Below are 11,522 nucleotides of genomic sequence, written 5' to 3'. Positions count from 1 at the left end.
GAAATATTAGTTAAAAAGCTCAATTATCTTTGAAAAATGAGGGATGATTGATTAAAGTTTCTATTAGAACTGAAATTGAAACCATACAACTTACTGACTGACGTAGTTGAGGTAAATGCTAAAAAATAAAAACATGGTTGTTATTGGTAAAATTGTATTTAGGACTATAGAAATATTTGGAGCACAAGTTTATCGAAAAAAACCCGAAAAATATTGAAAACCCTGACTTTTGTTGGTTTGGTTTGGTCTATAGATTTAAAAATCCGATACAATTGGTTTGATTTGATAATTGCAAAATACGAACCAACCCAACCTATGTACACCCTTAGCAGTAGCAGTAGTAGCAATAGTAGTAATAGCAGTAGTAGTAGTGGTGGTGGTGATGGTGGTGGTAGTGGTGGTGGTAATAGTGGTAGTAGGGGTAGCAGCGGTAGCAGCATCAGCAGTAGCAGTAGTCGTGGTAGTAGTCGTGGTAGTGGTGGTGATAGTAGTAGTAGTGGCAGCAGCAGCAGCAGCAGCGGCAGCAGCAGCAGTAGCAGTGGTAGTGGTGGTAGTAGTGATGGTAGTATGGTGGTAGTGTAGTAGTAGTAGTAGTAGTAGTAATAGTAGTAGTAGTAGTGTGTTTGATGGACTTGTTCAATTTGATGTAACTTCAATTGAGGATATTTTGCACTTTGGCACTAAATTTTCAATTTTGCTATTGTTTCAATTGAGGTTCACTTTGTTAGATGTTTGGATTCTTATTTCACTGTAGTTATTTTCTATGGAATAAGAATGACAATAGCATGATATCAAGCTGGTTTTGATATCAATGTTTACAGTTCTATGTTATGGCTACATTTGATTGTTTGATGAAGACTTATGGGTTGAGGCTTCATGATTGTTTAGATGTTATGTTCCCTTGTTTTGGTGTTCTATTTGGTAATTTTTTAGTTTTTGTTGCAGACTTGCAAAAGATAATGCTTCCTTTTTTCATTAATATATATATGAAGTTTCTGCTTGCTTGATTGATCTAAGAAAAAAAAGCTCCATGTTTAAAAAATATTGCCTAATTGACGAGCTATTTGTAGTTGTCGGAGATGACAGTAATTTAGTTACATTCTCCTTACGTTTTGCTTTCCTATATCTCGTATTTATTTTTATTTTTTAATCTCACTTATCTCAATTTCTTTACATTATAAACTATATCTTTAAAAACCAAAAAAAAAAAAAGAAAAAAAGAACCAAACCGATAAAATTGAAACCAATAAAAATTATACTATATTGGTTTGGTTTGAATATTGAAAAAATCGATTTCGCTAGTTTGGTTTAGTTTTAAGCAAAAACCAAGCGAAACCTAACCATAAACACTCCTATTAAACCCCTAGTAATAGGTATCTCCTTTTAACTATCTCCTTTCAAGGTTACACGTGTTGATCCAAAACTGACAAAACACTTAAACTAGGGGTGTTATTTTCACTATTGCAAAAATGTATTGCCAAATAAGTATATAACAAGATGGAGACAACATGATAAGCAACGGGAAATAATATAGGCCATCGTCTTACACTTTCACTAGGAAAAAGAAAGTTGAACATAATAGCAACTGTAGTTATTTGCGGACAAAAAGAACATCAGATCACCTGTCAAAAACTTCAAGCCTCTCCATACCGTCCAGAAAATATCTTAGTCAAGAAATGCTTGAGCTCATAATAAATAAAAACTCCGATACACATTAGGTAAAAGTCACAAAAAAAGGTAAACAGCAAATTGAATTTCTTGAACCAAAATGCCGAGGATGCAAGACTCCGGTATAAGCCACTGCACGACTCTAAGTGACTAAACGCATTCACTGCCTAGAAGCCGGCCAACTGGTCCTCGAGCCACTACCAAATGAAGACGGCTTTCGTTCATCGCGCCATGATGGTCGATCATCTGGCTTACTTCCACCGCCCCACTTGTCAGTTTCAGGAGGTGGAGCCTGGCCTGCACCATCCATTTTCGCTCGTAAGTGCCTAGGAACATATTTCCCAGGGCCAGGAGTAGGTGCAGTAGCTGCTGCAGCAGGAATTGGAGCAGCTCCACCAAGTTCTGCGGGACGCCCCAAGGTTGGAGGCTCAGCACGCTTTGGCAGCACAGCAGTGGACTTACGCAAGATCTCTTCTCTCTCCCGTTTTTCTTTCTCTTCAAGTTCTAGCATTCGTCGCCTCTGCTTTTCTGCAATCTCATCTAACTTGGCTTGCCGCTCAGCTTCCTCTTTCTTCCGTCTCTCTGCCTCTGCAAAATTTACAGAAAGTTGCCATATGATGCTAAATTAATTTTGAGTAGCTACTGAACCTCAACTGCAGGCAGGGGGGTAAAAAGAAAGGAGCAAGAAAGGGAAAAAGAACTTAAAAAGGACAGTTTATAAGTTCTGAATGGTCGAGTACATGCTATAGTGATAAAAGTGTAGCAGAGTATCCAAAACCCAAAAAAATACATGTCGGACAAACAGAAGCATGAACTCTTTGGTTGGACACACCTCGATAAATGCCCACCCGGCCCCCTTAACCCTAAAAGATTTGAAAGCACATGACGTGGATGGGGAATTAACCAGCAAAGTACCTTCACGTTTGCGGGCTTCCTCCTCCTCCTGCAACCTCTTTTGTCGCTCCTCCTCAGATCGCAGGAAGAATATCATTTTCCTCCTAGCTTCCCTCTCCTGCTTCCTTGATTGAATTATCTGGCTGATCCTTTCCTGTCTCTCCCATTTCATTCTAGTGAATTCAGCTTCTCGGCTACTGACAACTTTTTCTTGCAAAATTCTCTGCATGATTAGGAATATATATCAGCTAATCTATGCATTAGCATGAATCAATGCAGCCTACGTCAACCACCTACTTTGTCAGAGACCAAGACCAGTCTTCAGCAAGCCGATGGCTGCTCAGATTTCAACTAGTTCCACAAAAAGTAAGCATATATCGGAGACAATTTTCGTCATTGCTGGCTACTGTGATATGCCAATGTATTCATAATAAGGTGAATTGCTGCAAAGGATTTTGAACTTCCCTTTTTATTTTCAAACAAGGCCATTATACAAGAAACTAGACAGAATAAAAGAAAAAACAACTCTTTCTATTACCACTAGCTTCACAGCTCAAAGATTAAAGTAGCCTGCACTAAGTTCAGAAGTTACCAACTTTGATCCTACATCAGTTCCATTTAGACCCAATAAACTATCAATAGCACTGACCCAACTTTACAACAAATAGTTCAGTTATATCATCAAAAGCTTATATCTAGCAGTTCAGCAAATTCATAGAAGTCGGATAAACTGACCTTGTTCTCCAACATGCGTCCCAGCCTCCTTTTCTCTTCCAAGTCTCCAGCATGTCGTTGTCTGCTCAGCTCAATCTCTTGCTGAGAACGTATTAAAACGCAAGGTCAATTCATCAGCAATATTTCAACGAAAGAGGTAGAAGGTTAAAAGATAACGTATCACTTTCTTAAGAGAAATGTGAAAGAAATTTTTTTCATGAACACTTGGCTGCCACAAGCTAGTTATCCCTGTGGTAAAAATGTGGAAGTACTTGTTATTGTGGGGGGGCAAAAAGCATAATGTGACTTTAATGCAAACCTGCTGCTCGCGTTCATGAAGAGCTGCCTCTTCAGCTAAACGTTGTTTAAATGCAGATTCAATAAGAGGTGCAGCTTCTTCTCTCTTAGCTCTCTCCAGATGATCCATAGTTTTAGCAAATTTGAGCAACTTCTTTTCCATTTCTTGCCTCTCTCTCAGTTGCTCATTCAGCGCCAATTCCATGATCACCTGTTTGGTCATCTTTTCCTGAAATCAAATTAATGCCAGGTAAGATTTTCCAATTGAAAGTTTTTGGGAATAGAAGTACAAGTTATATACTTACTCCCTCTAGGACTGGCTTCTTCTTCCTCTTGCTGCGCTTTTCAGCTTCGTGCAGCAAAGCTTGGGCCTCTTCAAGTTCTCGGTCCTCTATCTCCTTCAAAATTCGTTGGTTCCTTCTTTGCTCATACTCGGCAGCAATGCGCTTTTGCTCAGCCTCTTCAGTCATCTTTTGTAGCTCTCGCCTCTTAGTTTCCTCCACTCGTTCCTTAAAAGAAATGGTCGCAAAAGTTCATACGCGATAACAACAATAACAAGCAATTCACAACACCGCCAAGAATTTCATACCATTTCTAAGAGTAAACGCTCTTGCTCCTCTTTGCGCTTCTCAATAATGGACTTCCGGGCAAGAAGTCTCTTGTGCTCCTTCTCCACTATCTCCGCTAAATTAGACAGTGCTTCCCCAAGCTTGGCAGTCTTCTTTGCTGGGGGACAAATCATTGTCCTTGCGTTGCTAAGGGATTCAGCCAAAAGAGACAGATGATCCCGGAGTCCTTCCGCCTCAATACTCTGGAAACAAAATTATAAGCAAATGATGTATGATAAACTAGCCTACACGGCTTAATGGGGGGAAATCAAAACCCTGTAGTTCAAAGTGTCTCAAAGAAACAGTTACAAAATCTCCTGCATCAGTTCATCAACATATATACCACAGAGGTACCTCAATACTCTGGAAACAAAATTATGAGCAAATGATGTATGATAACCTAGCCTACATGGCTTAATGGGGGAAAATCAAAACCATGTAGTTCAAAGTGTCTCAAAGAAACAACTACAAACTCTTCTGGATCAGTTCACCAACATATATACCACAGAGGTACAGGCTGAACTTACAAATCCATAAGAGTAAGACTTTGAAACAATCCCCATGGACCAAATCCCACAACATAGAATCAGCTGAAAACAGCAACCCACTAAAGCTCTTATATCTCAGAAACTAACTGCAGTTCAGAGTTCACAAGCTCCTAGTTCTAGTGACTGAACTACAAACTTATTATGCTAACCACACACCCTTAGAGAGCCCACTATTTTGCACAAAACATTAAAATCAAATACAAGAAATGTTGACCCTGCTTTAAATCTACTTTCTCCTTCAGGAAATACAAGTGTCTTTCTGTCATGCCTGGCAAAATTATGATAATAAAAATATCTCCATAGAAGAATTAGATAACATAAGACACGCGAGGTTCTGTAGATGCCATAAGCGAGCTATTCCCGTGCTTTTACTTACAATGAGGGAAAGAAGAATGTGGAGAAAGAAGAATGTGGTCTGCAGAGATAATTGATAATGCGGATAAAATCTCTCAGAACCAACTGACGAAGACACAGGAAAGGAACCTCTAGGGGCACCCAACCGACACAAACAAAAACTGAAGGAAGTTTTAATTCCAAGTGACACATTATACCTGTTTACCAAAGAAGACAGCGCCCTTCATGTGATCAACTTTGATAGCTAGAAAATTACGTCTAACCGCATCAACTGATATCTTCTCAATAACAGTGAAGTCAAAGAATGGGATCATCTTAGATATGTTATCAATCTGAATTGTCTGATACACCTGAGAGACCTGCAACAAGAAAAGGAACAAATAGCAGCATTCTCAGTTAAAATGAAGACAGAATTGAAAGTTGGACTTCCACCTTAAATAATGTGCATGCGTGCTCTTTATCAAAAGGTAAAAAACAGAGTACATACCTGCTGGAGCAACCTCAGAGTAGCAAGTTTTTCCAAGGCAGGAACATACTGAGACAGTTGTACTTCAGGAACTGAGGAAACTGAAGACAGCTTACCGCCAAGCTTTGATATTTTGCTCAATACGGGCTGCACCTTCAGTGCCAGATCCAAAGGAAGAAACTCATTTTCTAACAGATGATAAAGATCTTTCACTTCTTGGGTGACACAGGACATCACACCTTTGGACACCTACAGAAGGAGAAACAATTAAGAAAAAACAAAGAAACCGACAAACAATTAAAAAATCAAGAGACTGAACGATTTCAAAAACTGACATGTGCTCATCTTTGCCTCGAAAAATTTAATGGGTTCATTGAATGCAAAGAGACGAGGAATTTAAACTATAAAAATGGAAAAAAATTGAAGGACTATATGCTAAATTAAAAAAACATATATATAATTACTCACCAACTCTGAAAGAAGTGATGATCGGGAGAGCTGAAAAGGAGAAAAAGCAAGGGAACAGAAGCTGTTCAGCAAGCAAGAGATTAATAGTAAGGAAATAATTAAAATAATCAAAAATGGAATTACCGCTACTCTGTTTTCAGCTTTGGGTTCGACTTCGAAACCTATTAGATTGGCCACCCTCAAACTCCTCTCCTTCTCATTTTCAAGCTCAAGATGAGATGCACCATACAACTGATCATAAGGAGGCACTGAAAGTGCAGCTAGGACAACAGACGATGCTATTAACTGCAAATCCTTCTGGCTTAAATTTTTATTAAAACTCTTCTGAAGAGAAAAAAGCTTGAGCCATGCATAAGCATGATAAAGATGATTTGATGACATCCAAAATATCTCAGTAAGCTTCCCATAGTAAACAACCATCAATGACGCCTTGGGGGTTTTCTTAACCATGCACATCAATCCATATATGTCTTCTATGGAACGGAAAGCTTCCTGTTTCAAAGAAAACTAAAACATATGAAGTTCACTCCCATATAGGACAAAGATATGCTTATAATCTATCAGAAAAAGTAATAACCTGCCAAAGACCCAGTTCGGTAGCAACTTTCAGTTGTTCAAATCTAGTGTCTAGATACAATTGCAGGCTCTCTGGAGCAGACAGATCGGGCCGGTCCCTCTGATCTCTATACTTGTTGAGATTTGCCAAATGATTTCGGATGATTTCACAAAGACGACGAAATTCTGTTGTACGTTTGTACTGCTTACAGAACTGAAAGGCTCGGTGTGCTGTCATCTGAGCAAAATAGGTTTGAAGCTTAATTAAACCTCATTTCTTTCGGTGAAAAAATATATGCTCAACTAAAGATTGAAAGAGTACAGAACTTCCTATCAGCCACGCAGAAAGCTTAAATGGCATACAGGACAAATCAGGTTCTAACACACAAAAAAAAAAATTACACCCGGATGATATATATATAAACTTTTATCAAAAAGAATAGACTTATATTCTGACAAAATTGATACATGTATGAAACAAAGAACATGGACAGATGCCCCGCAAACTGAGAAAGACGCCCATGAAGATTGTGAATAAGAAGTGAAAAGGGATTGATTTACTAAGCAGAAATCAGAAGCACAATCACTTCCCAGGCAAGCAAATTGAAAAGAAAAAAAGGACAAACCTGCTTACTCAATTACAGTCTAAACAAGCCTGAAAGTCATGATACTAAAATTCCTCACCTAAGAACATAAATGCAGTCTAATTATTCAAAAACCTAACGAAAAGAAAGGGCAATGGAAACTTACAGCATACAGAGCCTCCAATCTTGAGTTGTTACGCAAGATCTCCAGAACAGTTCTATATGTCTCCCACAAAAACTTAAACCAGGGAGTGACAAGCTCGCGATCAGATCTATCTTTTCCTTTCTCCCCACTAACATAACTCAACATAAGATCTTCAGGCCTTTTATCAGCTTCCAAGTCCTCCACATCCAGAGCTTCCTCCAGCGCCTGTGCTTGATTGCGAGCCAGTTCAGCTCGCTCAGTAGCTAAATGCATGAAATGCTTTATCACCTCCTCTAAGGAGTTAATGTTCACTTGTTGACAGACTATACGATATTGAATTAGGCCATCCTTGGCAAACCTCCCCCTTCTCATGTCAACACATAGCTCTACATACTTGAACATTATCCTTTCAAGAGTTTTTTGCCATGCTCTATACCTCCTTGAAGTAATAAGATCATGAAGTGCTTGCAGCGCTTCTTGCTTTTGTCCAACAGTAATCAACTCTGCATCAAAACATCAAATTAGTAAACATACCAACATTCTCAATTTTACTATTAAAACATCTGGAATTTACAAAACTTCACCCTCCTATAATATTAAAAATCATCTAGACCACCCTCACCCTGTGACCATATAACCCCTCCTAAATTGCAGATATCACTTGAGATATAAGTCTGCAAGTGTACAGAGTACATAATACCAGGGCACATCTCAAAGTAAAGCTTTGAGAAGTTTACTGTAAAAGTAATTTGCTAAATCAGATCCAGATAGTAACTCCACTAACCTTCAGCACGCTTCAAAGCATTCTCAGGTTTGGCAAAAGTCGCCATTTCAAGGATCTTTCACCTGCAAAGGAATAGTTGGATGAGTCAAGTGCAAAGAAGTTCATCAACAGGCAAGAACAAAAATGTTAAATCTAAACACTCGTAGTAAGACTTCAAGAAATTGCTACACGAGAATCAAATCATTAGCTCGAAAAGGCAAGAACTTTAGCCACTTTGTCCCCCCCCCCTACCACCACACACACACAAAACCAGAAGAAGAGAAAAAGAAAAAAGAATAGCAGACCAGAATAATGATTTCTTTATCATCCTTTCTCTATAACCGAGAAATCTCCAAGGTCCAGTGGCACACGGTAATGGGCCCACCCTCTACCCTTCTCCGGTTAAATACCACCTATGACAGGGTTCGAACCTGTGAGTGCGCCTAACCCACAAAACACAAGCTACGCTCTCACCACTAGACAACCAAAGCCCCGGGGCAGTTTCTATATCATCTTTTCTCCTGGGAACAAATCTAAAATAACCATCAATCAATTAAATTAACTTTGCTCTAATTAGGCCTATTTCTCCTCTTTTTTCCCTCATTCACGCCCATCCTTTCCAATCTAAAAATTAACACGTAAATAGCAATATTACGCAGAACAAGAACAAATAAGAAAACAAAATTACAAATCACAGCATGTAAGCAACAGCATAAACTCTATTCCTTGTAATTTCAGATTTTGCAATAACAAAAAAAGGACCAAAAAAAGGAATAAATGTACAATGTACTCTCAGCTAAATCCATCAAGATTAAATTTTTCTTTATTTTTATATGAACATCATGATAAACAAAATTATAAATCGGATACAAATCCAAATGAGCATCTACATATACGCATCTACTCATATCGGATTAAAACTGTACTAAAAATTCCACAAATCTAACCAAAAAAATTGTTTCATATACATAGAAATTTAAAAAGTTCCCAAATTTAACAAAAAAATACCAGTAGATTTCGATGCTTTGTGAGTGCCGCACTGTCTCTCTTTTTGTTTGCCCTAAAAACCGAGCTAAGTGAAGCAAATATGATGTGTTCCAGGGTTCACTGGAACTGGTCCTTTATTTTTATTAAAACACTATTGGCACCCCCAAACTTTTTGGAAAATGTTATTTTGACCTGTATTTGTAGAATTCTTTCCTTTCTTTATTTAACGGTGATAGGACTTTAAATTAGAAACATCATACTAGTACTAGGATAGTAGGAAATACCATGTACCAATTAAAATAAAATAGTTTAACTCATTATATTTGACTAAACTAACTCTTAGTCTTATATAATATTTGCAACCATAAGTACCATTTGTCGATAATTGATAAAAACTTGAAACTATATTAATAAATAGTGTTTACGCATTATTATTGATGTAATCGGGTTTAATAATAAAGCATAAACTAATTAATAAAAGATAGACCAATGAAAAATTTCAAGGAAACTGAAGTACAGAAAGATTGTCAGAAAGTCTAAAGTAATAATTGATATGTAAAACCAATTATCCCCGAAGAACGACGAGAAACAATCAACGATATATGTCTATCTTTTTATGTCCTACTGTTTTCTTTCATTCAGACAGTTATATTTCTTTCAGACTATTGCTTGTAGTAAATTCTAGAATGCTCGTGAATTGTGACTCCATATCCGAGTGGTAGTAATTAATACATTTTTATGATATTCCGCACTTACTATATTTTATTTTAGTTAATTATTGTTATTTACTGAATGGAAATAAGGAATTTGTTTAATGATTCTTTAACGTTGGCTTGCCTGGCATGTAAAATGTTAGGTGCCATCACGGTCCCGTAGGTGGGAAATTTCGGGTCGTGACAGTTGGTATCAAAGCACTAAGTTACATAGGTCTCACGATTCACTAGCAAGCTTAGTAGAGTCTAGAGGATCGGTACAGAGACGTCTGTGCTTATCTTCTAGAGGCTATGAAGTTTATTAACAAGTTTCACTTCTATTCTTCCTTGTCGTGCGATTTTGCTTTCTCAATACTGATTGAACTCTTCTACTCTTATTCTCTCGCAGATGGTGAGAACACGTACCGCTTCCTCAGCTGAGAAGCCTCCAAAGCCTCCAGTGATAGCTCCTACGCGGGGCAGAGGTTGAGGTCGAGGCCGTGCCAAAGGCCGAAGCAGAGGCATGGCTCAGCCTAGGGCCCGAGCAGCAGCCCCAGCAATGGAGCCTCAGATAAAGATTGACGAGGAGGTTCCAGCCCAGACTGTTCCTGTCGGACCAGCTCAGGTTCCGGAGGGGTTCATTGCTACCCAGTACTTCAGGACGCTTTGGTTCGTTTGGTGGGCCTTATGGAGAGTGTGGCCTAGACTGGCGCATTTCCCATGGCACTAGCAATCTCTCAAGCTAGAGGAGGAGCCCAGAATCCTACCACTCCCGCTCCGAAGTAGATAGCTCCCCAGTATCAGGCTCCAGCAGCTCAGCTAATTGGGTTAGTTCAGCGATTATTGCGGCACAGGTTGGAGATGGGCCAGCTATGTCTTCTGAGGCTTTATAGAGATTATACAGGTTTACCAAGCTCTTTCCTGTTCACTTCAGTAGTGCTCCTTTAAAGGACCCCCAGGAGTATCTTGACAGCTGTCACTAGGTTATACGGAACATGGGTATAGTGGAGACCAATGGGGTCGATTTTGCTGCATTTCATATGACTGGTTCCGCCAAGAAATGGTGGAGAGATTACTTGTTGACCAGACCAGCTGGGTCGCCTGCTCTTACTTGGGACCAATTCTCTCAGCTCTTCATAGAGAAGTTTCTGCCTATCACATTGAGGAGCGTCGCCGTCAGTTTGAGCGTCTCCAGCAGGGCGGTATGATGGTTACTCAGTATGAGACTCGTTTTGTGGATTTGGCCCGTCATGCTATTCTTCTGCTTCACACCGAGAGAGAGAAGGTGAGGAGGTTTATTGATGGACTTGCTCAGCCTATCGGATTGCAGATGGCTAAGGAAACTGGGAGTGAGATTTCTTTTCAAGCGGCTGCTAATATCGCTAGACGAGTCGAGATGGTTCTTACTCAGGGAGGTCAGGGGTCTGACAAAAGGCCTCGTCATTCCGGTGAGTTCAGCGGTGCCTCATCTAGAGGCAGGAGTACTTTTGGTAGAGGCCATCCTCCCAGGCCATTTCATTCAGCGCTCCAGGCATCCCATGGTGCCTCAGGTGGTCGTGGCCCTCAGATGCATTATTCCGACTAGCTAGCCTATAGTGCACCACCAGCTCCTATTAGTGCACCTCCACTCCAGAGTTATCAGGGTGGTTATTCAGGTCGACAGGGTCAGTTTCAGGGTCAGCAGTCACAACCGCCGAGGTTATGTTATACTTGTGGTGATCCGAGGCATATTGCCAGATTTTGCCCTCGGGCAACGGGCAACTCACAATATCAAAGTTC

General features: G+C 39.5%; 1 protein-coding gene across 1 annotated transcript; it reads right to left on the bottom strand.

Moving 5' to 3' along the window:
• Positions 1–1,512: 1,512 nt before the first annotated feature.
• On the bottom strand, positions 1,513–9,201 carry LOC104112082 (eukaryotic translation initiation factor 3 subunit A-like). The gene is given in 16 exon segments (XM_009621911.4): positions 1,513–2,256; positions 2,584–2,785; positions 3,298–3,378; positions 3,596–3,802; positions 3,879–4,082; positions 4,163–4,344; positions 4,347–4,384; positions 5,281–5,300; positions 5,302–5,442; positions 5,571–5,798; positions 6,018–6,047; positions 6,141–6,509; positions 6,595–6,810; positions 7,323–7,804; positions 8,086–8,147; positions 9,073–9,201. Coding segments are annotated over 15 exon segments (2,874 nt in total). The 5' UTR covers positions 8,132–8,147; positions 9,073–9,201; the 3' UTR covers positions 1,513–1,828.
• Between the last annotated feature and the right edge of the window lie 2,321 nt (positions 9,202–11,522).

This window comes from Nicotiana tomentosiformis, chromosome 7 (genome assembly GCF_000390325.3).
Source record: "Nicotiana tomentosiformis chromosome 7, ASM39032v3, whole genome shotgun sequence".
Lineage (NCBI taxonomy): Eukaryota > Viridiplantae > Streptophyta > Magnoliopsida > Solanales > Solanaceae > Nicotiana > Nicotiana tomentosiformis.
The sequence above is the reverse complement of the archived record's forward strand: the minus strand, read 5'-3'. Positions and strand labels throughout refer to the sequence as shown.